At 43.1% G+C, this 27,959-nt stretch overlaps 1 protein-coding gene across 5 annotated transcripts in view; it reads left to right on the forward strand.

Annotated features, from left to right (window-relative positions):
* Window positions 1-1,018: 1,018 nt before the first annotated feature.
* The window catches only part of PROX1 (prospero homeobox 1), an 89,063-nt gene continuing 62,122 nt past the window's right edge, over window positions 1,019-27,959 (forward strand). For 2 of the 5 annotated variants that reach the window (XM_067463727.1, XM_067463736.1), the window contains exons 1-2: window positions 6,335-6,944; window positions 16,446-18,237. In XM_067463727.1, coding sequence (XP_067319828.1) covers window positions 16,513-18,237 — 1,725 coding nt within the window. In that variant the 5' untranslated portion in view covers window positions 6,335-6,944; window positions 16,446-16,512. Of the gene's footprint in view, window positions 1,064-6,334; window positions 6,945-8,462; window positions 8,539-9,238; window positions 9,316-16,445; window positions 18,238-27,959 lie in introns of those variants that run through there. The other 3 variants (XM_067463731.1, XM_067463729.1, XM_067463733.1) reach the window with 3 other exon arrangements.

Genomic DNA, 27,959 nt, shown 5'->3' on the forward strand with positions numbered 1-27,959 from the left:
AAAGGAGGCTGGTGCCTCAGCAAACTACAACTCCCAGAAATCCATGGCACTTCAAAGTGGTATCAAACTGCATTCATTCTACAGTATAGATCGGGCATGGGACAACTTGGGCCCTCGAGGTGTTTTGGACTTCAGCTCCCACCATTCCTAACAGCCTCAGGCCCCTTCCTTTTCCCCCTCAGCCGCTTAAGCGGTTGGGGGGGGGGGAGGAAAGGGCCTTAGGCTGTTAGGAATGGTGGGAGCTGAAGTCCAAAACCCCTCGAGGAAAGACTAAAGGATACCCATACCTGGTGTAGATGCCCTTTTAACTAACACCACGAACGTCATCACAATGGAACCGAACTGCTCTAAAACTAAGGAGAGGGGGCGACCCACTTTTTTTGCCCCCTTGAACCCGATTAGAAACCGAAGTTGTGCAAAAGCGCAGCAGAAATGCGAGTTCTGACTTCTCTCCCTTTGTATAATAATATTGTGATAACAATGCTAATAACTGTAAGGTTAGTTTCGGGGGTTTGAGGAGAGCTGGGGGCGAGAGCGGTCAAGAGACTCCCAGAGAGGAGAAACCTTTGGCGCGCTTTCCGCTCAAAGGAAATGTCTCCAAGGGCGGCCCCTGGTGTCTTCCTCTTCGGGCCGAAGCCGTCGGGGAATCCAACGTCGGGGAGGCAAAGCGTTTGGGAATCCCTTCCTTCACCCAAGGGAGGTCTCATTTCGCTCCGGGAAACCGTTCAGAGCCACTGCTGCGCGGACGCCCGACGGTTGGTTTTGTGGCGTGTTTTTGTTTTCAAACTGGACAGGTTTTTGCGCGTCAAACCGGGGTCGGCTGCTTCTCAGTTGGACACAAAAGGCCAGTTGGCGCGGACTTTCATGCTGTCGCTTTACAAATAAAATAAAAAGACTCCAGAGAGAGAGAGAGAGAGAAAAGGGGGAGAAACAAACAAACAAACAAAAAAGAAAGACACAAACATCACACACGCACAAACTCGAAGTTATAAAATCAGCCAGGCGCGTCGATTGGGTCAAATGACCTGGAAGGGCGCGACTGAAGGAAAAGCAGCGAAGGAAGGTAAGGGGGCGGGAAAGGGAAACAAGAAGAAGAAGAAGAAGAAGAAAAAAGCAGAAGTTCGCCCTGAGAACGGAGCGAGCTTTATTGGTTTGTTGCAACGGCATGAAACTTTGGTCCCTTCTTTCCTTCCCTGCCACGCGTGGGAAAGGAAGGAAGAAAGGAAGGAAGGGTGAGCGGCGGAGGCTGTCCCTTCTCAGTCCCAGTGGGAAGCGCCGCCGCCTGATCCCGCTTCCCCGCCACGGAGATGGATCTCCTCGCCTCCTGACTCTTCTGCCTCACCTCACAGATTAGGAAACAGATGGGAGAGGCGCATCAGAGGTTCGGGGTTGTTGTGCTTTGAACTCCCCGGGGAGAAAGAAACCACGAAGGAAGGAAAGAAGGAAGGAGAGAGAGAAAGAGAGAGAAAGGAAACACACACACACACAGGGGTTTGAACTACCTATATTCAAACGCAGAGAGAGAGAGAGAACTCCAACACTTCTCTCTTCCCAGGCTGACATCCAGAGTTCTCCATATTCGAGGTTCTAGTTTCCCCCCACGGAGTCATAACTGGAAAAGGAAAGACACATACACACAGAGAGGGGGGTTTGAACTACCTATATTCAAATACAGAGAGAGAGAGAGAAAGAGAGAGAGAGAGAGCTCCAGCCATTCTCTTCTCTCTTCTCAGGCTGGCAACCAGAGCTTCCCATATTCGAGGTTCTAGTTCCCCTCATGTAACTGGAAAAGGACGAAGGAAGGAAGGAAAGAAAGAGAGAGAGAGAGAGAGAGAGAGAAGAGAAGACTCACTCACACACAGAGGGATTTGAACTACCTATATTCAAACGCAGAAAGAGAGAGAGGGAGAGAACTCCAGTCATTCTCTCTTCCCAGGCTGACATCCAGAGTTCCCCATATTCGGGGTTCTAGCTTCCCTCGCGGATCCATAACTGGAAAAGGACCAAGAAAGGAAGGAAGGAGAGAGAGGGGGGAGAGAAAGGAAAGACACACACACACAGGGATTCGAACTACCTATATTCAAACTCAGAAAGAGAAGGAGAGAACTCCAGTCATTCTCTCTTCCTAGGTTGACATTCAGAGTTCCCCATATTCGAGGTTCTAGTTCCCCTCACGGAGCCATAACTGGAAAAGAACGAAGGAAAGAAGGAGAAAGAGAGAAAGGAAAGACACACACACACAGAGGGGTTTGAACTACCTATATTCAAACACAGAGAGAGGGGGAGAGAGAAAACTCCAGCCATTATCTCCTCTCTCCTCAGGCTTCTTTCTTTTCTTTCAGGAGCGACTTGAGAAACTATAAGTCGCAGAGATTTGGCCGTCTGCAAGGACGTTGCCCAGGGGTTGCCCGGATGCATGGTGTTTTAGCATCCTTGTGGGAGGCTTCTCTCATCTCCCCACATGGGGAGCTGGAGCTGACAGAGGGAGCTCAATCCACTCTCATCCAGAGTTCCTCATTCGAGGTTCTAGTTCCCCTCTCGGAGCCAAAATCGGAAAAGGAAAAACACAGAAAAGGGGGGGGGGGGGTTGTACTACCTATATACAAACGCAGAGAGATTGAGAGAGAGAAAGAGAGATCCAACCATTCTCTTCTCTCTTCCCAGGCTGACATCCAGAGTTCCCCATATTCGAGGTTCTAGTTCCCCTCACGGAGCCATAACTGGAAAAGAACGAAGGAAAGAAGGAGAAAGAGAGAAAGGAAAGACACACACACACAGAGGGGTTTGAACTACCTATATTCAAACACAGAGAGAGGGGGAGAGAGAAAACTCCAGCCATTATCTCCTCTCTCCTCAGGCTTCTTTCTTTTCTTTCAGGAGCGACTTGAGAAACTATAAGTCGCAGAGATTTGGCCGTCTGCAAGGACGTTGCCCAGGGGTTGCCCGGATGCATGGTGTTTTAGCATCCTTGTGGGAGGCTTCTCTCATCTCCCCACATGGGGAGCTGGAGCTGACAGAGGGAGCTCAATCCACTCTCATCCAGAGTTCCTCATTCGAGGTTCTAGTTCCCCTCTCGGAGCCAAAATCGGAAAAGGAAAAACACAGAAAAGGGGGGGGGGTTGTACTACCTATATACAAACGCAGAGAGATTGAGAGAAAGAGAGAGATCCAACAATTCTCTTCTCTCTTCCCAGGCTGACATCCAGAGTTCGAGGTTCTACTTCTCCTCACGGAACCATGATTGGTAAAGGAAAGACAGAGAGAGAGGGGGGGGGGGTTGAACTACCTCCATTCAAACAGAAAGAGAGAGAGAGAGAGAGAGAGAGAGAGAACTCCAGCTATTCTCTTCTCTCTTCCCAGGCTGACATCCAGAGTTACCTGTTCGAGGTTCTAGTTCCTCTCACGGAGCCATAATTGGAAAGAAAGGATGCCAATGAATAATAACAACCCTTTCGTCCAAAGGTCCTTCTCAAGAGGAAGGGAAATGGGATTTTTTTTTTGTTTCTCTTCTCCAACATTTTTTTTCTCCTCTCCTCTGGAAGAATCTCTAGGGAGGAATGGGGGGATCTGCTTCAGGGGTCCAGGTCGAGCTTTCCCTCCAGAACCGCGGAGAGTTTTCCCGCCTTTCCCACGAAGGCGCCCCTCTCCATTCTCCTGGTCAGCACCAACGGGGTCAGCCAACCCTCCCTTCTCTTGGCGGGCATCTGTGTTGTTTTAAGGTGCCTCAAAGTCCGAGTTTGTGAGGGCTTTATACACATTTGGACGGGGATAAATTAAATTCCTCTCAGCCTTTTTAAAAAGCGGGGGATGTCCCCTGAATGGCATTTCTATCGCGCGTTTGTTGTTGTTGTTGTTCTAAGTTGAGGGCAGAGAGTGAGGTGGAGATGGACGCTGTAGAAGAGGCATGGGCGAACTTGGGCTCTCCAGGTGTTTTGGACTTTAACTCCCACCATTCCTAACAGTCTCAGGCCCCTTCTTTTTCCCCCTCAGCCGCTTAAGCGGCTGAGGGGGGAAAAGGAAAGGGCCTGAGGCTGTTAGGAATGGTGGGAGTTGAAGTCCAAAACACCTGGGAGGGCCCAAAGTTTGCCCATGTGTCCATTACTATACTGGAACTTTTGAAAACAAATCTTTTCAGAGGTTTGGAAACGGACTTGTGGAGACGCCCGCGTCCACCACCTGTGCACTTCAAACTCCCTTTGAAAGGCGGCCACCGAAATCAGTTTGGGGTTTTTTCCAAAAGGAGGGTCTTCTCAAGATGTTTCCCACCAAGCTAAGTGGGGGAAAGGGAAAGAGGGCAAAGCTCTGCTTGAGTTGGCGCGCTCCTTAGACGGAGCCCACAACTGCCTTCACTCTTTCGCGCTGTTTCACTTCCCTGCTCTGATTTCTCTTCCCGGAGAAAAGGGACTCATTCGCTTTCCTTGAGGGGTTTAACCCTTCTCCCCAAAGTGTCCTCTCTTTTCTCCTTCTGTGTCTCATCTAGAGACACAAGCAGGCTTTCTTAATTTGGAGAAAGGAGAAGAATGGCAGAAAGGAGCGCACGAAGGGACCAGGGCGCGTTGATGTCCTAAAAATCCAAACTCGGGTCAAGAGGGCTTTCAAAGCGAAACAGAATGGCTTTCTCTGATCTGATTATACTCCGGAGAGAGTGGAAGGAGATACTGATAATTCGCCACGCAGCTACCAAATAGTTTTAAAGCAGGATTTAAGGCTCTTTGTTTGGGAACTTTGAGGGGACGTTTCTCCCTTCTGCCTTGAGAACTGTCCTTCTAAGACGCAGAAGGTGATCTTCGGAGCTGGAGATTCACTTGGACTCTTCGGAGCTCCTTGGTTTCGACCTATTTCTCGGTGGGGAAGAGAAGAGACCCCGTTTGAACTTTTTAAATTTATTACAAGGCCTCTTTTCCTACAGGCCCCCAAACAAAGGGGCTGAAGGAGTCCCACGGAAGGAACGAGGAAGGCTTGCTGAATTTATTTCAAGGCAGTCGTTTGCACAGACGAAGAAGCGCGTCTCTGAGCGCTGGAGACAGATGACCGAGTTACGGAAAGATAGGGAAATGTTTGTGCGTAAGAGAGAGAAAGAGAGAATTAGACAGAAGCACACTGCGATCCAAACTGACCTTTCGAATGCTCCCGATTGTGTGGGTGTTTTTGAGGGGCATTTTTGGGAGCCTGCCATAGACCGAGAGCCGCTTCCTAGCCATTCAGAGGCGAGGCGAGGCAAAGGCCTGGGCCAAAGGGGGGGGGGGTGGTGGTGGCTCCATTCAGCGCAGCTCGGCCAAGGCCATCCCGCCTCCGCAGCCCCCAAACTAAGCCGCGCTTCAAGGCGGCCCAAGGCGGCCAGAGGCAAAAGGGCCACCTTCCCAAAACTAAGCGGCTTGGGGATGGGACCGTTAGCCCAACCATACTGTTACCCGAAAGGGGGGCCTCTGTACTGCACTACTGCTGACCGATGGGTCAGAGGTTCGAATCCGGGGAGAGCGCGGATGAGCTCCCTCTGTCAGCTCCAGCTCCCTATGCGGGGACTTGAGAGAAGCCTGCCACAGGATGGTAAAAAATCAAACATCCCGGCGTCCCCTTGGCTAACGTCCTTGCAAGACGGCCAATTCTAGGACGCCAGAAGTTCTTGCAGTTTCTCAAGTCGCTCCTGACACGGAAAAAAAAACCCGAAAGGGAAATGAAAGATGATTTAAAACTTTGTTTCCTATCTAGTACTCTTCCGACCTCTTGGCCACTAAACGCTTAAAGTAGCAGAAACCTCCTCTTGAAGAACGCACGCTTTTGCTACGCTTGGCATCGCTTCGCACCTAACTTGGGAAAGCTCTCACTTTCCAAGTCAGATCCCGTGCGCACAGAATGGCTTTCTCTGATCTGATCACACTCCGGAGATAGTGGAAGGAGATACTGACTTTTCCTCCTTCGGTTTATCTTAGATGACTAAATAGGCCGTATGATGTTTGAGACGGCCTTCGCTCATTGACAACCTTTTAGCTATTGGGGGGATTTGGAGGGGGGGGGATCTAAAAGACAGGCTAAAACCGATCCACACCGAGCCGGGTTGAGCTCCAAAAGTGGATCGCAGCATCCTAGAGAGTTGGAAGAAGCCACAAGGGCCACTCAGTCCAGATGGCTGTCCGCGGTGTGTCTTCCTCCACATTGGGTGGTGAAGCCTCCTTCCCACGAGGAATGATGGGTGGGGGGTGGGGAGAAAGGGGCCGCAGAGGTGGGGGGCTGGGAGGGGAAGAGGGGCATCGATCCCAGTCCTCCTCCTCCTCCTCCTCTTCTCCCCCCACCCACACTTCTCTTTCCTCCCCCCTTCTCTCTCTCTCTCTCTCTCTTTCTCTCTCTCTCTCGCTTTCCTCCCAAGTTCTCCGCTCCCTCTCCCTCTTGAATCCGAAGGAGCCTCCCGATTGGGCGCCGGGCCTGGCGCACGTCACTCAGGCCGTGACGTGTAGTCTTCCTGTTTCCTTCAGCTGTGTCTTAAAGTAAATCTTGTTGTGGTGCGGAGCCCTCAGCTGAGCGCGGCTGCTCGGCTGCCTGCAGAAAGGAGCGACAATTGCAGCCGGGGAGAGAGAGGAGAGCGGCGCAGAAGAGCTGGGTCCTCCCGCCTCTGTTCTCTCTCTCTTTCTCTCTCTTTCTCTCTCTCTCTCTCTCTCTCTCTCTCTCTCTTCTGCGCATTCAGCCGTCCTCTCCCAGGCACCCTGGCACGCTCCCTCGCAGCCTCCTTTGGCCAATTGCGATCCCGGTCGGCGGCAAGACCTCGGGGCCGTGCCTTGGCGTGAGCGCGTGGGCGAGCGCGTTGTCTTCCCTCTATCTCTGCTTCTCTCTCTCTCTCTCCCTTTCTCTCTCTCTCTCTCGCCTTCTATCTAGCCGGAGGGGGAGGGGGGAAGAGAGAGAGAGGGGGAGAGGAGGGAGAGGGGGCTCAGTTTCATCGCCTTTGCAACTGAGTAAGTATCTCTCTCTTTGCTCTTCTCTTGTTTTCTTTTTCTGACTTTTTTTTAAAGGGGGGGGGGACACAGAATGAGTGGGATGTTCTTAACACTGTAAAGGGCTTCGTCCAAAAGCTGGACCTGGGTTGCTTTAATTCTTTTCTCTCACCCCCTCCCCCTAAATCCCTGCCAAAGGTTGCATTCTGGTTGGTGTTTCCCCTTTCTGAGAAGTTCGGAGAAAAATAACAAGAGTGCTAAGAGTTATTTTTAAAGAGAGAGGGAGAGAGAGAAAGGAAGAAAGAATGGTCTTACTGGTTTTAAGACTCTTCCTCTTCAGTGGAGCCATCACCATAGTTTGCCCAGTTAGAGAGGACAAGGTTGATGCTGGGAATGTCTGGAGGGCTCCTAACCCCCTTCTTCCTCTGTCTGTCTTTCCTACTCTTCCCCCCAAACTCTCGTTTGATATTTTTTGTCTTAAATGAAGTATATAGCCATGATCTTACTGGTTTTAAGACTCTTCGGCTTCAATTGAGCCATCACAATAGTTTGTCCAGTTAGAGAGGACAATGATGATGTTGGGAATGTCTGGAGGGCTCTTAAACCCCCTTCTTCCTCTGTCTGCCTTTCTTACTCCCACCCAAACTCTTCTTTGGTGAGCTTTTGATATGTTTTTGTCTTAAATGAAGTATCTTTAGCCATCTTTCTCCTTCTTCCCACCTCTCCCCTGCCCCCTCCCCACAGCCCTTTTCCCTTTTAAAGTCCTGGACTGCTCTGTCTTCTTTGTCTTGTCCATTAACCGCTGCCTTTCTTTCTTTTTTGTCTCCTCGATTTGCTTATCATTTGCATGTCCCTGACTCCTTCCTCCCCGTCTCTCTCTCCCTCTCCCTAATACACGGAAAGAGAAGATTGAAAGCGCATACACACGGCAGGGGTGTTTGAATGACTTCTCCCCTCTTTCCTCCCCCTCTTCCCTTTTTCAAAGCCGGGGAAGAGTGGGAGAAATGCGCGCCGGGTGGAAAGGATGGAAGAAGTTTGAGAGAGGGTCCTTGGGGTGAGGGTGAGATCTTACTCACTTTTCCTTGGAAGGGAGTTTCTCCTGAGATCAGAGGCCGTTCAGTCCCAAGTCAGGGGAGATGGAGAGGGGGCTGGAGGAGGATTTAGGACGCTTTCCTTCTCTCCCCTTGAGCAGTTTAGTTCCAGGGTTTGGGAGATGCGTTGGTTGGGAAGTTGGTGGCTCATTTTGGCATGTATGTGTTGTGTGTGTGAGAGAGAAACGCAGAGAAGGAAGCTGTGTGTGTATGTGTGTGAGTGCGTGCCTTGGCAGGGCGCCAGGCTTCATTATGTTTCGAGGTGGCCCAGAGAAACCAAGGGGACTCAGCCGTCCCTCGCTTGCCCCATGCTTGCCTTTTCAAAAGGCTGGAGCCTGACAATGAGCAAGGAGAAAGGAGACCGCCTCTTGTCTCTGTGCCCCCCCCCCCGCTCCCTCCCTCCCTCCCTCCGCCTGCCTCTCAATCCGCCACAACTGACAGCCGGTTTACTCTCAAGTCAACCCGCTGAGTTGAACTGAAGGTCTTCAGAAGTAGGGAGTGAGGCTGTGGCCGAGGGAAAGGAGGTGCGCCTGTGTGTTTGTGTTTCCCCTCGAGGCCGCTTGAACTTTTCGCTTTGGAAAGAAGAAAGAGGAGGAGGAGGAGTGGTGGTGATGATGATGGACTTAGGGACGAATCCGCTGAGTCTCCGTTCTGGGTGCCCTCTGTCCCCTTCATGGCACCAGAGTCACTTGCAACTTGGAGTCCGAACTCCGTGAGGATGAGCAAGCGCTCCTCTTCCCCCTTTTTTCAAGCCCACTAAGCCAAGGCCTCGCTTTTCGGGTCCAGACCGGCCCTAATGTGCAGGTCTGGACGCCCCTGGGTGCCTAGTGCAGTCTCAATGGCTACCCCCCCTCCCCCCCCCCCCCATCTCCGCCCGGCTTAAAAAAAGTTGGTGCGCAGAAAGTGCCCGTTGGAGGAGGCGATTGTCACTCCAAGGAGAGTGCGCGGCAGGTGGGGATGATGGACCGGCAGGGCGGGCGGGCGTCTGTCGAGCTTGGCAGCGGGGCTGGAGCGAAGGGGGAGTGGAAGGAAGAGCCACTTGCAAAGCAGCCAGCGAGCAGCAGTTTGGGCTATAAAGCCCTTGCAAGAGCCCCCAGTGGCCTCTTCTATAAGGGCGGGAGGGGGGGGGGGTAGAGAGAGAGAGAGAGAGAGAGAGAAGGGAGGGCGAGCGGGCGCCTGTCCACCCGTCCATCCTGGCTCTTTTTTCCTTTCCCTTGGCCTCCTTTGCTTTGGCGAAGCTATTGACCCTGCCGTCCGAGGGGAGCGGGAGGCTCCGAGTGCGCATGAGCAGGGCCAGACAGGTGTGTTGTGTCAAGAAAGGCAGGTGCAAGTTTCTCTCCCTCGCCCCGCTCTTGAGCCTCATCGCGCAAGGGGCTGTTTATGCCTTTATGGCGCTTTGTTAGCAGACGGTCGGGCGAAAGGAGGCTAGAGAGAGAGAGAGAGAGAGACTGGAAGGAGAAGGAGAAGCAATTCTGGCGCCTGGAGGGTCTCCTGAAGGCGATGGAGCAAGATCAAGAAGCCTCTTTGGGCCGTTGGTTTTCAGAGCAAGCAAGTTCAGGAGGAAAAGAAAGTTGAGACTAGGCATTGGTCTTTATCTGTGCGTGCATTTAATAAACGGGCAGGCCTTTTCCTCTTTTCAAAAGTCCGCTGATGGCATGCATTCAAAAGTCATACTATAGATGTGTGTATATGGAAGTAAGTCCCATTGATTTCAAGGGGACCTGCTCCAAAGATTTTATATGATCTGTACAGTGCAGTCTTTGCCTGGGGCTTACTCTAAAGATAGCTTCAAAGGTAGCATATCATTGGAAATGTTTTTGTGTAAGCACCATTCAGTGCTGTGGTGTAGCAGCAACCTAAGTGCACATTTAGATGGGCTCTACAAAAATTCAGGTATGTAGAATTATTCTAAATGCACACTCAGAAATCAGCACCACAGAATTGAATGGTGCTTATGGAAAGAAAACATTTGCATATGCAACTGCCACCCAAAGATATAAACTGATGCGTGAATAACCAAGAAGAATTGTCACAGAGTTGAGTTCTGCAGTGGTGGCTTTTGGTAAATGTTGGTTGGACTAGGCCTCCTGTCTTGAAATCCTTTATCTATCCACTTTGATCATTAAAAGTAGATTTAGGTATTGTGTGATGTGTGAACATGGGTAGTAAAGGTTTAAGACACAGCATACTCAAGGGTAGAGAGAAAAATTGAGAACAAGGTAGGATGAAATCCTCATATTTGTCTTCCATCCTTTCCTCCCCCTCCACTTTTTCATCAATCCCTGTCTTCCAGAGTTGTAGGTTTGTAGTCTGCATTTGAATATGCATGTGTGAAGGATGGAAGTCTGTGTGTGCATACATATGAAAATCTGTCATTTGTGAAGTTAATGTCATCTGGTAGGTTAATGGAGGGTATGTGAAACACAGCGGTTGAACTATCAGATTAAAAATGGAGAACATTGTTTAGGGTTTGCTTCCTTTGCTTTGGCAGGTCTAACAAGTTTTAAAAGACATCTTGTTTCATTTAAATGGGATTTGCATGTGACCACATGTTTTTTGTATCTTTCCTTTGCATTTATCTTGCAAAATCTACCACCAAGTTCTTTCATGGGTTACATCCTGCAAGGCCTCCTCCATCATGTATTTCGCTTGCTTCTTCCAGACGCTTACTTCTAATAGATATAAAGCTCTTAGTTAGACCTCCAAGGCAGATATTTGAGACCCAATATATGAAGGAGGTGAACATGTCATTTATGTTTTGCTGCTGAATCACATTATGTTATATACAAAATACTTGAATCATTTAAAAATAAGTGATGTCTTCATTTAAATTGAAAGGAGGCCTCTCTTGTCCTGCTAGGGTTTGATCTGATCAGCTTAAAATTAATTTGTTGTGTTTCATATTGCCAGCCGTTGATGTTGATTATTCCTGTAGCATTTCTTAATTTTTTTGATACTGGATAACGTAATTGTGCTCCACTGCAAATTACTAGGGTGATTTCTCAAAGTATTAGCATATGGGTCATTTGATTCCATATTCTGATTGGAAAGGCTGTGGCTTTTGTGGCAGGGGGGGAGAAAGAAGCAGGAAAGTCCAGGGTGAATCTGTTTGAAATTATATGATGGAGCAAGTATTATTTATTATTTATTTATTTGCAGTATTTGTATACCGCCTGTCTCAACTCCAAAGGGAATTCAGAGCGGTTCAACAGTGTTGGTAACAATTCAATGCCATTGATAAAAAACAGTATAAAACATCAAAATGGACCCTCCCCTGATTAAACATTAAACATTATTAAACACAGTACATAAAATCACAGTACTGAATTTTCCTAGCGGGCCACCATCCAGCATGGTGTAATGGTTTCAAAGTTGGACTGGGAGACCAGGGTTTGAGTCCCGCTCAGCTGCGGGATGACCTTGGGCAAGTCATACTCTCTCAGCCTCAAAGGAAGGCAAGGGCAAACTTGCTTATCCTACCAAATCCTACCAAGAAAACCCTGTAGTCTAAGGGTCACTTGTGGATATATCAATGTAGAAAAGCTAGTTTTTCTCCAAAAGATTCTAAAGCCAGCAAATGCGATGCTAACCTCTTTTTAGTGAAGTCACTTTGTATTACATAGGAAGAAGAATGCTAAATACCGCACAGCAGCTTTTTAGTACCTTGCCAGATTGGTCCCTATATGCCCATAATGCTAAACAGTGTTTTTAATTTCTTTCTTTAACTACAGACTGGTATATATCTTTTTTTAAAAAACATAATTCCGTAGTTTGAATGTTCTTAAATTTTTTTATTTTAGAACTATCTATGAATCAAATACATTTTTAAATGCACTCACATTTAACTTCACAGGAGGGTAGCATCATTCTGCCTTTGAAACCTTGGAGAAATGTTAAATTTGACAAATACCCATTGGTACTTCTAGGAAGTACAGTAAAGTGACGTTAACCTCCATGTAGATCCATTCAGTGCAATGCTTCAGATTTCATGATGTGTGTGCCACTGTCATTGTGTCATGTTTTTTAATCCATTCTGCCAAAGCTCTCTCCTATTAGAACATTTTCATCTCACATATATTTCCTCAATTAGACAGCTTAATTATATTTCTTTACTTGGTTATAGAGTGCGGGCTTAGGAACAGTGGAGGAGACAAATAGATGTATTCTCTAAAGGAGGGAAATTGAAGTTTGAGCTTTATAGGTTGATCTCTCTCTCTCTCTCTCTCTCTCTCTCTAAGTAACACCCAGGCTATTTTTTGTAATCAGCATCTAAGATTTAGTAATGGGACCAGATAATTCTTCACCTCTAGGTGTGACAGATACCTTCTTCATAAGTAAAAAATATTCAACTTTAGTTTTATCTACCTGTTTATCTTTCGTTATATATGCTTGTCATGAATCAACCTACTTTGGACATATTTCCAAATATTAATGTAACCTTCACTATGCAAGATGGTTACTTTGCATAAACCCTGAAAATGTTTCAAAATATTTTTGAATTTTATAATCAAACAAGCTAGTATGGAGGACTAAGGTCTTAAAATATCATCGCATACATGATCTACAAGAATTTATTATGCTTCTGTGGGCATTAAATTTTCTCAATTTTTTTAGTTTATATGTCATATAAACTACCTATAACTTCATCAATGTGACAAATGTGAATGTATGGAGGGTGGTGGATAGGCAGGATATGAGATACAACATGGACACATTACTAGAGAATAGCAGATTTCTTCATTACATATTATAGTTAATGTGAGCTGCAAAAAGGCGTGATTTGGCTCATATTAGTGAATACCTTAAAAGTGGTCTCTCATTCTGGTCCAGACTGAAATGAGGGCTCAAATTACTAACTAAATTAGACAGGTAAAAGTAGATTATAATATATATTAAAACAGTTAGCAGTCTACACAATTTGCTCAGCTATGAGCAAAACTGGGATTGAAATGACGTCTGAATTACCATTCACTTTTCTGTTTCAAAACAGAAATACTCTGAATCTAGAACAAGCTTTGTCTTTCTCTGCATTGGAAAACAGTGCGCTTGATAATTCTATTATCAGTTCATCCTTCCTCCATTTTTTCACATATTCACTAGGAAAGACTTCATCATATCAAATGTGGGCACTCTTGCTGACTCAGAATCTCACATTCTGCTAAACACTGTATTCTGTTTCTTTCAGGATGTCAATTCATGTTGGCATTTTTGAAACTAAGAGATCGAGCCAGTTAGCATTGCTGGGTTGAAGTAAAACATTTTTCATTTTTTATGTTTTTTTTTAAATGCCAAAAATGTAGGGCAAAGAGAGCATGGTTAGTTGGTATTTGAGTCAGTGCAAGCAAAGGGATTGAACCCCAGGGACAGTGAGGTAAGTGAAGGGCAAATCTGTGTCATGCATGATCCATAGGTAACTGCAATGTGGCCCTTACCTCCTGGTGGCAGAACGAAGCTGGAAAAAAACTGCAATCATTAGCTGGGATGTAAGAGAAGAGAACAGGTTCCTTGGACTGTAGATCCATGACACTGACCTTATGACCTGTCTTCGTTCAATGTTTTCCCAGTCAGCACTTTGTAGATACACTAGGCCTCTCTCTGTCTTTGATGGACAACAATGGAAGGGAGAAGAGGTTAGGAAAAAATATAGGGAATCCTATGGCAGGGTTCAAAGTTCAAGGGTAATTATAAGTTGTGTTGGTTAAAATATAGAGTTAAACAAAGGCTCAAGATTGTGTCCAAAAAGTTTAATTTGTTTCACTATCTTTCACGATTTCCTGTTTTATAGCAAAAGCAGTTACTCATTATATCCAATGCACATGTAGCCTAGGAGTAAGTGGCACTGAAAGCAGTGGGGCTTACCTCTAAGTCGTAATGCTCAGCATTATTCTACTTTTCCCTCTTTGGTGCTATCTCTGCACTGCTTTTGAAGAAATGTGCTTATAGTCATGATTTTAAATGGTTGACCCCATTCTTAAAGGCTTCTGTCTTAGCAAAGCCTCTGCGACTCTCCCGGTTAAGCTGTCCTAACATTAAACTCTGAGAATATAGCTCAGAACCCAACATAACTGGGTTCTGAATCTGGCCCATTAAAAGGACTTTGACATTTTTGCCCTTTATTTACCGAAGTGATTGTTCGAGTTACAATTAAACCAGGCTTGGGAATGCAAAGCTTCATTTTTGTTCTCATTACAATTAGCGGACTAGAGAGTAATAGAAAATAAAATGATGCCAGTTTACTTCAGAAGGATTTGAATTGGTTCCATAGTCTCATGGTGGACAATAGCTCATTGCCACTTATTATCAAAACCCTGATATCTAAATTTTCCTATTCACATTTCCTGAGAATCCTGTGCATGGTTTCACAGAAAGAGAAGAGCACTTCTATAAAAACTCAATTTCTGATTCTCCAAAAGTTTTGTCCTCCTAGGCATTCAAGATGAACTCAGTTCTGCCATACAATTGATATCAATTCCGCCTCAGTTGGTAGTACATATAGTGAGTGTCAGATATTATTTTTAAAGATGTTTGTGACAAAATCCCTTTTTCTTAGTTTGAATTCAGTCAGTTATGTCTGATCAATAGTTCAATATATTTTTGGAAAATTATCTCTCTCCATGAATTATTGTGACTGATTGTGGTTTCATAACCTCTTTGGGAGGAATTCTATGATTTTATCCTTCTTGGAATGCACAAAATAAATAAACAGAAGAACATCTCATAGCTTGCATAAAAGTATTTTTTGTCAATGTTCCTTTAATATGTCCAAAATAGGTGAGTTGCATGAAGAGACTTTTTATTCAAAAAACAACAAGACAGCATGGTTTCCATCCTTTAAAAAGCCTTTTTCGCTGCTGCTACTTTGCTTATAAATATGGGCTACTCACTTGATTGTACAGATTATTTCATGCTGAAATTATGCTTATTTGCATGGGTAGTCATTCTTTTAAAAACTAGCTACAGATGCAGTCCTAGGGAGCACGTAGATGTTTTTACAGGTGAACCGAAACAGATGGGAGCAACTCCAAAAACTCTGAATGCTGCCTTTGGCAAGATACCCTGTTATTGTGAAGATTGTGCTCTGTTAAGCAAATGTGAAGTTTAATATTAGATAAACGTCATCTTGGGGAGGGGGGAATATTAATTTTAACTTGGTATAGTTTACAGCATGAAGGCACCGGAAGAAGTCTGTAATGCCTCATGTGCAATGTGAGTCTAGCATCACTAGTTAATAAGTCACGAATGATGTCAAGAGCCTTTTATAAAATGCAAGGAAATGTGTTATCTGTCTTCTTTTTTTTATCCTGCATTCCTGGGAAAACAATTATGGTTCCTATGAAAGGAGAGATATCTTCCTTTCTCACGCTGTTGGTTCATGTTGATTCCTTTCATCTATCCATATTTTTCTTTCAGTCTTGCTCTCTGTGTCTATGTGTGTGACAGGAAATAAGGTTCTGTGTACATAAAATGTTGTATGTAAGAATGATTTCACTAGGCACCTGAGATATTATTTTTGGAAGCTGTTCTAAAGCAGTGTCAGAGGGCTGAAATGCCTTGTTTTTGATTATGCAAACAACTTGGTGCCATATATCATGGTTTATGAAATGTGAAAATACTCTAGTTATCAAGAGTGACAGATTTTGTTCTCACTATCCACTCCTTTTCAGGACTACAGACTAGGATGTCCAAAATGATACAAGGGCAGTAACTTGCATAGACTTGTGGATAATTGATCTGTTGACTAATTTTCTTGATAGCCACAGTCAATTTGCTTTAAAAATATTGACTATATATATAAAAAAAGCAAAATGCAATTTTCTGCAGTGAACTTGATTTCCAGAGATGTTCGCCTAATTTGGGACAGCCTGATAATTCAGCATTTTATATAAATTGAGTATAGAACACCTTGTATGCTAACAAAATCCATATAAATTACAGAAACTCTTTTCTTTTATTCCCAAAATTGCTTCACCATTTTTTGGCAATGAAACTGATTTTCCTAAAACCCAAATTTTATGTGGGTATTTTGTTGAACAATAAGAAACCAAGTTTCATTTTCTTTTGTAATGTCTATCTCTATAGGTTAAAATTAATCAATTGATCATCAGGTCATGTGTTGTTGTAATCTATTGTTTCTTCTTAAGATAAACAGTATCATTTTAGGTATTTGTGTAAGAGAATTATATATTGCTGGTGCTTAAGCAGTTTTTCCTCTCATTATTTTTTTTAAAAAATCTTAATCCATCTTAAACCAGTGGAGCAGAAATATTTAAAAATGTTTCATTTCAAGCAGAGTGCATAATAAATTGCAATAATTGTAATGTGCCATAAATCCCAGAGCCTATGCATTTTGCATTTGATTCAGGATTGAGGTCAGGAAATTTGGAGAAATTTAAAGAAAATGATTCATCAGTCCTTTTGTTCTGTTGGCCAGGGTCCCAGGATTCTTGAGCTGTGCCCAGCTGACAAGCTTTTGAAGATGGCACAATAACAGTTCAGTGATGCCTGACCATGACAGCACAGCCCTCTTAAGCAGGCAGACCAAGAGAAGAAGAGTTGACATTGGAGTGAAAAGGACAGTAGGGACAGCATCTGCATTTTTTGCAAAGACGAGAGCATCATTTTTTAGTGCCATGAATCCCCAAGGTTCCGAGCAGGATGTTGAGTATTCAGTGGTGCAGCATGCAGATGGGGAGAAGTCAAATGTGCTCCGTAAGCTGCTGAAGAGGGCGAACTCATATGAAGATGCCATGATGCCTTTTCCAGGAGCAACCATAATTTCCCAGCTGTTGAAAAATAACATGAACAAAAATGGTGGCACCGAGCCCAGTTTTCAAGCCAGTGGTCTCTCCAGCGCAGGCTCAGAAGTGCATCAGGAGGATGTGTGCAGCAACTCTTCAAGAGACAGCCCCCAAGAGTGTCTTTCCCCTTTTGGCAGGCCTACGATGAGCCAGTTCGATATGGATCGGTTATGTGATGAGCACCTGAGAGCTAAGCGTGCCCGGGTTGAGAATATCATTCGAGGGATGAGCCATTCCCCAAGCGTGGCATTAAGGGGCAATGAAAATGAAAGAGAGATGGCTCCGCAGTCTGTGAGCCCCCGAGAAAGTTACCGAGAAAATAAACGCAAGCAAAAGCTGCCTCAACAGCAACAGCAGAGTTTCCAGCAGCTGGTTTCAGCAAGGAAAGAACAGAAGCGAGAGGAGCGCAGACAGCTGAAACAGCAGCTGGAGGACATGCAGAAACAGCTGCGCCAGCTGCAGGAAAAGTTCTACCAAATCTATGACAGCACAGATTCTGAAAATGATGAAGATCCTGGTAACCTGTCTGAAGATAGCCTACGTTCAGAAATGCTAGATGCAAGAGCAAGGGATTCTGTGGGCAGGTCAGATAACGAAATGTGCGAGTTGGACCCAGGGCAGTTCATTGACCGTGCACGTGCCCTGATCAGGGAACAGGAGATAGCTGAAAACAAACCCAGGAAGGAACGCCCCAAAGAGAAAGACCATGGGCCAAACTCTTCCCACCCAGAAGGCAAACACCTAGCTGAGACCCTGAAGCAGGAATTGAACACTGCCATGTCTCAGGTTGTGGACACAGTGGTCAAAATTTTTTCCTCTAAGCCTGCCCGCCAACTTCCTCAGGTCTTCCCACCTCTTCAGATCCCCCAAGCAAGATTTGCTGTGAATGGGGAGAACCACAACTTCCACACGGCCAACCAGCGCCTCCAGTGCTTTGGTGATGTCATCATTCCAAACCCGCTTGACACCTTTGGCAATATGCCACTGCCTAATTCCACAGACCAAACAGAAGCACTGCCCCTAGTTGTCCGCAAAAATTCATCCGACCAGTCTGCCTCCGCTCCTCCTCCTGGCAGCCACCACCCTGTGCTCCACCAGTCACCGCTGTCTGCTGCCCCTGGTTTCACCTCCTCTTCTTTCCGCCATCCCTTTCCACTTCCCCTTATGGCATACCCATTTCAAAACCCACTTGGTGCACCTTCTGCTGCCTTTCCAGGGAAGGACAGAGCTTCCCCAGAATCCTTAGATCTAACAAGGGAGACCACAAGTCTGAGGACCAAGATGTCATCACACCATATGAACCATCACCCTTGCTCACCAGCACACCCACCCAACACTGCTGAAAGCCTCTCTATATCTCTCATCAAGTCTGAGTGTGGTGATCTACAAGATATTTCTGAAATTTCACCGTACTCGGGGAGCGCAATATCCTTTACCGTACAAAACCTGTATTTTGCATGATTAGTTTCCCTTTGTCTGGTGATAGGTAATTGAAACATGTTGGTGGAGGAAAATAGTCAAAGCTATGTGTTCCCAAACTATAGTATTTAGGGAAATACTATAGTTCAAGCAGATTCTCTTAAAATACATTTCTTTCTTAAAACCTAATACAGCTTGCACATCCCTTATATGGAATTTGAAAATCCAAACTACTGAAAAATCTGAAATTATCATCATAGAGAGCTGAGATATGAAACCTTTGCTTTCTGATGGTTCAATGTACACAAACTTTGTTTTATGCATAAAATCATTAAAAAATATTGTATATCAGATTGCCCTCATGCTAGGTGTATAAGATGTAAATGAAATTCTTGTTTAGACTTGGGTCTCATCTTCAAATATTCCATTATGCGCACATATGCAAATACAGGTATTCAATAATAATAACAAATAAAATCTGAAATCCAAAACACTCCTAGTCCCAAGTGTTTCATATAAGAGATACCCAACCTTTTAAGATTCTCTTAAAACATCCCCCAACCTAATATAGGTGTCTATGTTTCAGAGTTAAAAATTGCATTAGAAAATTTGAGGGAGGGTTGAAATATTTCACTGGCAATAACAATAAAGATATAAAATGGACTAGTCTTACCAGAGAATGAGGGAATTTGCCCATCTTCCCAAGTCCTGTTCCTAACCCATCAGGTACCAAGTATGATTTATGAAACATATCATAGGGCATTTTAAATACCTGCACATAGAAAGACATGTTTTTTGGGATGTTCTACTCTCCACTTGTCATTACTACATCTTAACAACTAAATAAGGGAGCAAATTTTGTTGCGGGGACAATCTAGTATCTCATTTTGAAGCAGGAAACTGGTAGGTCAGGATGACCACCTTTCATTGTACCAAGGAAAAGGAAGCCTATCCTTGGGAAAAAAAAGTGTGGAATCAAATATATGAATTTATCTGTGCAATTACAACTGGAAACAGGCGGCCCAGCATTTCCATGTCCAGTTTTGCCATCCAGGTTTAACAGTTCATGTCCATATCAAAACCCTAGCTCCCTCTTACTATGTTCTTTCTAGTAAAACCAGATTTTTGTGTTCTCTCAAATAGAGGGTAACTTTAAAAAGAGGACTGCTGTCTGTAGTACACATGGGTGTTGTTGTTTTGACGCAGTGTCATTTATCTCTGACTCCTCTTGGCCTGGTGAAATTGAAGCTCCTGGCTATTTGCAGATCATTGGAATCATTCCAGTCAATGTCATTGGGACACTGGTGATTCCAGTTCACTGTCAATGGGGCAATGAAACCATCCCAGGTTGTAGTCTAAGCTTTAAAGGAGTCATCCAGAATGCCTAACTCTACATCCAAATGGGGTTAAAAGTTCAAACAAAAGCCCAAAAGGGTTTCACCACTCCATTCACATGAGAGTCTCCAACTCCGCATATCATAAGTAAAGGCTTCTCATCATAGAAACCTAACCTTTGTGAAAGAGAAGCAGAATTTTTAGTAGAATGAGCTGAAACAATTTATAGCATCAGCCGTCTGTGCAAATTATCTAGCAGAATAGAACTTTTAATTGTACATGGTACAGTAGATTTTTTTGTCATGTCAGGAGCGACTTGAGAAACTGCAAGTCGCTTCTGGTGTGAGAGAATTGGCCGTCTGCAAGGACGTTGCCCAGGGGACGCCCGGATGATTTGATATTTTTACCATCCTTGTGGGAGGCTTCTCTCATGTCCCCGCATGAGGAGCTGGAGTTGATAGAGGGAGCTCATCTGCCTCTCCCCAGATTCGAACCTGCGACCTGTCAGTTTCCAGTCCTGCCGGCACAGGGGTTTAACCCACTGCGCCACCGGGGGCTCTGGTACAGTAGATAAATAAATAGCTCCTGGACTATTGAAGTAGTCTCCAAACAAAGATAGGGTCATGGGGAACTTTCCATAAAGTTTGTTGGGTGAGACTGCTGGTTTCATACTGACTTTTAATCTTCAAACCACCACCACATTCCTAGAATGAACCTCTGGAGATTTGTCAACCTCTTTGCTGCTCTTTGCACCAATCACTAGCATACTAAACTAGCCACATTTACAAGCGGGTATTCACCTTTTTTAAAGCTTCAGGTGACAGATATCACAGCCTTATTCATTTGAGCAATGTTAGTTGGCATTAAATATCTAAAGCTGCAGTCCTATATATGTTTGCCTGAAAGTAAGCCCCATTGACATTTGAAACGAAATTTTTCAAATTCAGATTTGGATGTCAAAAATATTGACTTCAAACATGTAAGCTTGTGAAACAGACTTCTAATAGTTTGGGTGGGACAGAGCCATTTCAAAGCTATTCAAAAATCATTTATGATGATGGCATCAACAATGTTTCCAAAACAAGCCTAGTAAGTCTGAATTTTAACAATACCTTGGCTGCATCCCTTTTCAAAAGAAGACGGGATTCACTTGGAAACCTCTGACTAATTTTCTCACATCAAATCAAGTTTTGTTATTTGAATCCATCGTATGCCATTGAAACTTATTTCTCAAGTGGGTAAGCAAATCCGATACAAAAGCATGATAAAGATACAGGTACTGATGTATTTAAACAAATCATCTTTTTTTCCCGCACCCCCCTCCCTATCTGAGTCTTGTTCTCAGATCTTGTGCAGCTGCTGGGTATGCATGGCTAACCTCTGCTCAGCCATACACAGAAATCTTTTGTCCTGACACACAAAAAGCAAATCATTTGGCAAAGCCTGAGAGTACAATTAGTTATAAGACTTCAGATTCAGCTGGATTAATCTTATAGGGCATGTCTTCTTCTTCTTCCCCAAACCCTTTTAAATACATACAAATAGTGAGTTTTAATGCTGCTGTCTTTATTTTCATAATAGTTTTGTGTCATTGGTATCCCTATCTTATGCAGGCTTACCAAGAAGTTATTTAGAATTCAAAAGGACCTATCTGCTAGGAAATGTGTTAAATATTTATTTATTTGGAAATATAGCATTGTTTTTGCTGTTGTTTAAAAGAAAGGAAAGTTGATTTACTCACGTCCTTTCTTTCTATATACACAGTCAATAAATCACAATTAATCATTTTCAGAAAGTTTTATCAAATTCCTGGCAAAGGGCTTTAAATAAAGGGTAAACTGATTCTTTGGATTTAGGGGGTCTACTTGAGATGATGGTTGCATAAGTGAGGTCTAAATACGGGGGTTACTTTTGCCAATCGGGCAAGAAAACTAGCGATCATATGTGGAGAAATACCTCTATTTTTACTGAATAAAAATATAGGTTGAGTATCTCTTATGTAAAATGCTTTGGACCAGAAAGTTTTTGGATCTTGGATTTCAATGGATTTTAGAATACCTATATCTGCATATACATACATAATGAAATATCATGGAGATGGGATCCAAGTATAAGCATGAAATTTATTGTTTCTTATGTATTACACACAGCCTTTGTGAGCACCCAACAAAGTTTGTCTTCATCGAACCTTCAGGAATTAGAAATGTCACTATACCTGCCACACATCTCAACAATTTCAGATTTTTGAATATTTCAGATTTTGGAACTCCAGATAAAGGTTGCTCAGTATGCTTTTGTTGCTATCTAACATGATGGTAGATTCTAATGAATTCAAACTGATGTGTGCTTTATAGAAAATGATGAAGAATTAAACTGATTTTCTCAAGTCACTCCTGACACCAAAAGTTTGTGTGTGTGTATACACACACACATGATATATTCTTTTTATAGTTTTATTTTAGATACCTCTGCCTTTCCAGATTTCATCAAGTTATCACAATCCGTATTTATTTATGTCTGTTAAATGTCAGAGGATTTAGTCTATGGAAGTTTTCACTATCAAGATCCTGATTATGATTTAATTTTGTATAGCAAAGAATAACCTCTCTCAACACCATCATTTAGTGTCACCCCTTGGGCCCCTTCTACATTGCCATATAATTCAGATTATCAAAGCAGATAATCCAGATTATTTTATTTGAACTGGATTATATGACTCTACACTACCATATAATGCACTTCAAAGCAGATAATCTGGATTTTATATGGAAGTGTTGAAGGGACCTTAGGTTTATGAAGACTGAAGTGAAACTGTTTTATTGAAACAGCCACAAGTGGATGTTAGGTTAGGAGAATTTAGTGAGTAATGAAGACAAGTGGATTGAAACAGTTCTCAAAGGTAGTGCTAAGGCTCATGATATATGAGACAGGCACATTTTCTATCCTGTATTACAGATCAAAGTGTTTAGAAAGAAGTGAGCAGATGCTAGGCCTATCATAACTATTCTAGTATTTTAATGTATTGTCGAAGGCTTTCATGGCTGGAATCACTAGGTTCTTGTGGGTTTTTTCGGGCTATAGAGCCATGTTCTAGAGGCATTTCTCCTGACGTTTCGCCTGCATCTATGGCAAGCATCCTCAGAGGTGTGAGGTCATAAAATATTCTAGTATTTTATTAGAAACCGGGATCCTCCAATCAAGGCCATAGACTTAGAAATAGAAAACTGAATAGTTCTAAGCTAATCTTGAGTCTAAGAATTTGCTTTTAGAAAGGGAACTGAACTCAGCTAATCTTTTTTGACCCACAATCCACACCTGACTATTCTAAGCTTTCTCCTTTTCAGCAACATAATTTTGGTGGAGAGGGATCATTTGGCTATTGTTCAACAAATTGGGAGACAGAAAACGAAAGCCAATCTACTAAAAATCACATAACAATCTGCCAGTGGATCATGACCCACCTTCTGTTCACTTCTGGTTTGGAATGCTTTGCCTAGCCCTCCTCTTCCTTCTCCAAGCCAGCTTTATAACTATAAAGTCAGCTCACACTGGATAACTTTTTGTCAGTCACTCCCATGATATGTATTATGTGGGCTGCTTGTAGCCATCTGGTCCTTGATGATCCAATGGAGTGTGGATTATGTGTATGAACTATTCCCACAACTCTCCCCTCTCCCCACTTGCTTGTGGTAAGGATCCATTCATGGGAGTCATTCTAAGGGGGAAGATGTTGTTCTGTGACTTGGAATAAAGAGAACTGGATTGGAAAGAGGATTTAGTTGCTAAGAAACCCGAGAACTATGAATGATGGATTCACTTCCAATATCTTCCTGCTGTCTATTGTAGCATTTTGAGTAAAAATCCCCAAAACCTGACAGTAAGTGCTTCCTGTTTGGTCCACAAAAACATTCCATAGATTAAATTATTGTTTCATTTAAAATTCATATAAAATATTTTTAAAATGTTTAAATTACTTCTATAGTATAACATTTTGTTCTTTTCATTGGGAATTGCTATAAACCTTTACCATGCCTAGTGGCCTTTAGCTTAAAATCTCTCTTTAATCTATTGCATGTGGTCTCTGTTTTGTTGTCATACAGTGGTGTTGGTGGTGGTGATTAACAATGTTAATTATCATCAGATGTTCCAAAGGCTTCACCTACACTATGTAGTTGTAATCCTTAGAACAACCATACAAGGTAAGTCAGTATTATTATCTCCCATACTGTAGATTGCCAGTCACAGGGACTGTGACTGATTGAGAATGGCAGTGCAACTGAAGCTTGATTTAGGAACCTGACTGTTTCATAGCTCAGTCTCTTGGCTGCTATACTACATGACCTCTCTGTGATCTTTCTCACAATCAGCTGTGAGGAACTGAGATGGCCAAGCCTTCCAACTCCCTCCATCACTGCCCCATAATGGTTCATGAAATGATGGTGATGAGTAATAGCTTTTCTCCACCCATCTACTGCCTCTCTTCCAGATAGTATAACAGACCTATCAAACACTTAATGGAAATAATCTTCCTCTCCATGTAGACTGAAACTTTGAACAAATTCTTCATGCCTACAGGGCATGTGTATTTAAACTCTGTCTATATTGGGTGGGAATCATGTGGCCCTCCAGATATTGTTGGATCACAATTCCCAGCAGCCCTAACTAGCATAGTCAGTACTAGAGAATACTATAAATTTAATTTTAAGAACATCTGGAGATACATGTGATTTCCACCTCTGGCCTATATGAGCATTCAGAGCCTGTGTCTACATGTGTGAGGAGCACCATTAAGGATAGATAGTTCCCCATGCATGTGTTGATTCTGTCCTTTTTTCCAATAAATTTCTATCCATTCATGTTTGCAGATACATCATCATCATTATTAGTGCTTTTTTGTTTATTACTCACCTCACTTTATGGCTCGAGGCAGGGCACAACACAGTTAAAATAACATAGACACAGAAACAAATTCCTGATTGATATGTAGGCATCCCAGTCCTTGCTATAATAAAGATAACTAGGTACTTTGTTAATAATACATCCCACCAAGCCAACCCACAGCACACAGACATTAGTAATCTCTCTTCATTGTCTGCCTTGAACAACCAAAACAGGATGGCATTATCAAATGCCTACCAGGCACCAATATATTACCAATAGGCTGTATTTTATAATATATTGGAAGTTTTTTTCTGTAGCCCAAAAAGGATAAAAACAGTTTACATGAAACTATATTCCATCTAGCTACCTCTTCCACTTCACCATACTCAACAGAAATTTCTACTTCCAAACCATTTTGTTGGGCCCATTTGTACAATACAGTTACATGCCCCAAATAAATAAACAAATATGATGTATGAAGCAGCCCTCAGGCTTATTCATTAGTCCTTCTTGAAGAGCTTTTTTATTATTCTGGCTACAAACATATTTTTAAAGCTATTGTATTTCCATTGGGGCCATCATATCTTCTAGAATATTCAGCCACTTTATTTTTTCGAGCAGCTGCCCATTTGTCTGCGTTATCTGGAATTCATCTTAGGCAAAACCAAAAGGGGGAGAGGCATGTGAAGGTCTGTTTGTTCTCGCCCAGGTTTTTGTTTTTGTTCCTCTCTATTTCACATGGCCGAATGTTCATATAGAGAGAATCGTTCTTAAGAGCAGCAGTTCTTCCTTTTGGAACAGAAAGCAACATCTGTTTCCTTGGAGAATCCATCCAGGATAAGAACACAAGCCTCGCTGATAACAGCCAAGTTCAGGTTTTGCTAGCAAGAGCCCTTCCTGGTTTCTTTCCCCCCTCCCCCTTCACCATTTGTTTGTTTTTGCTTTCCCAATACATCTTGCTTTTCCTCTCTGTAAAAGGCATCTAGCTATTATTCTCCCTTGTTTGAGAGTGAAGGGAGAGAGAGCTAATGTTCGTATGCCACATTAAACAAGATGCGAAGATGCACCTGCATCACAGAGTTCCTGAAGGCATTGTATATCTTTGCAAACTAAATATGGTTAATCAAATATTTAAGTTTTTATTCAAATTGTAAAAGAAACAGACAGCCAATTGTTTTTCTGCTTGATCTTCCTTGTCAGGCACCCTCTTTGCATCTCAAGAAAAATAGCCTTGTTCAGCCTCGGGGCATTTGCATAAAGAATACTGAAGCACAACAGTAGATTGTGGGCTTGGTTTTGTTTTCTTGTTGTAGGGCATAAGATTGTCTTGCCAGGTGAAGGTTATATGCTTTTTTCCTCTCTTCAGAAAAGTAGTCTAACAAAATAATAATAATAATAAACTTTTAAAAGTCAGATGACTTTTATCCTGACTGAACACTTGTTCTGGCTGCAGCACTGACAAACAAAACAATACATCAAAATGAGAGCATTTGAATCAGAAGGGATTTTCTCCCTCATCTCTCTCTGACCAAAATAAAATCAATGAAAACTTGCTCTGTAACATACAAGGTGACAGAAAGGAAGTTGAATTTAGCATGCAGGCATATGATATGCAACAACAGTTTCTATAAATTTGGAGATTGTTAAAAGCAGGGAATATATAGATATTGGAAGCAGCTGTGTGCTCTAAAACACTTACATACATGTATACACACATTGCCATTTCATTCGACAAGTACTCATGTTTGCTGGGGGAACATCTTAAAAGGATTTAAAAGATGAAGGGATAAAAAAAATAAACACCTCTTCATATAATAATTCTGACAAGGATGCTTCCAGGCCAGATAAAATCTAGCTGCTTAACGCCCTCATGCGCTATCCATAAATATCCCAAATCAGGATAATCAATGTGTAATGTATACTTATATATGGGCAGGTGGGAGTGTGCCAAAAACCTACATTTGATATCTGTGTCTTCTTCTTTTATCATCCCCCAACTTCCTGCTCCTTACATCCCTTTCTTTTTCCCTTCCTGCTTCTGCTGCTGTTTTAAATACGGCTGCTTTATGCTTTGTAAACAGATAACACTCAGATTCTCGGGTTGTTTGAACACTGTTTTAGGTTCAGCTGCAGTACACAGTTTCTCTGATCTTTTATGTTCCTGAGCAGATGTCTTTCATTAATTTATGGATTTATCATCTTTTCTTTTCTTTTGCCCTCCCCCACTTTTTTTTACACCTGGCAGCTGGCTCAAGTTTCAGCAGTTATTGTCTATTTTGCATTACACATAGAATTGAATGTCATCTGTCTTCACAAAGCTATGGTGAAGAGTACCGAGGCAAGCCACATCAGCTGTTGGGGCAGAGCCTGTTTGCCTTCTATTTGCCTTCTCATCCTCCAACCAGCCCCCCTCCACGACCCCCAACCCGCTTTCTACCTCTTCCTCGCTCTTCCCTCCCCGCTTTTTACCTCCTTAATATTTATTTGTGCTCATTTTCTTTCCTGACCTTGAATGGAGCTTAGCTCGTGTTCAGTACAGCTGTATGTTTACTGAATCTATTCCATCATGAGTCATTGTGCGCGTGTAAGTATCCTGGAAACAGCCAGTGCTTTCTTGGAAGAACGGTTGCTTTTCAGCACAAGCACTTAAAAAGAAAATTAACCAATTGGTCAGCTCAGTTTTAGCAAGGGTGTTTTTGTTATTGGCTTTAAATAGTTGCTATTATGGATGATTTTTAGCAATAATCTAATCTTTGAAACAAAGCATTTGAGAAGGGGATAGTCAATTTAGATTGCTTTGAGAATGGTAAGTTTGGGGAGGGGGGTTAAAATGGCTTCTGGGAATTAAATTTTGAAATGATATAGATAACATACGCAAGAATGCCAATAATTTCCTGGAGCTGCAAAGTCCGGAGATGGAGACAGTTTTAGGATAGTATGTCAGATTTCTAAGTTCAGATACTCTTGACAGAGTCACTACCAAGCCTATCTTGCAGGGTTGTTGTGAAGCTGAAATGGGGAGAACATCCACGTTCTCTAAGCTCCCTGGAGGTTGGGAAAGATCTAAACATTTACTTAAAAAAATAGCATAGTGGATAAGGGACTTCCGCAGTATAATTTCTAAAAATGAATAAGAGCTGATGAAGAGAGCATCGATTTTCTTGTTTGACCCCAGCTGATTCAATGGAACTACACAGGAACAGTTCCCAAGAAATCTTGTTCACTAATCTCAAGTTATCTGCTTCATTTATTCATTATGAGCACTTTGTATTTTTGTTCAAAATTTTTTTGGAGAGAGAAGGTGCCACTGTAAACATGCCCCCTCCCATCATCTCTCTACATAGTTACATAACAAAATAGACTTCTGTCAAAGAAGTCTGAACTTGTCTCAGAATCTTACAGCTCTGCAATAGGTGACAGCTTGCTACTATTCTTTCACTTATGCATTTTGACAGATGGCAGTGCCGGAGTGTAATGCTCTTTTAGACTTCTCTATCAGTCTAATGGAGGTA

The sequence above is a fragment of the Anolis sagrei genome, chromosome 1 (genome assembly GCF_037176765.1).
Source record: "Anolis sagrei isolate rAnoSag1 chromosome 1, rAnoSag1.mat, whole genome shotgun sequence".
NCBI classification, from domain to species: Eukaryota; Metazoa; Chordata; class Lepidosauria; order Squamata; family Dactyloidae; genus Anolis; species Anolis sagrei.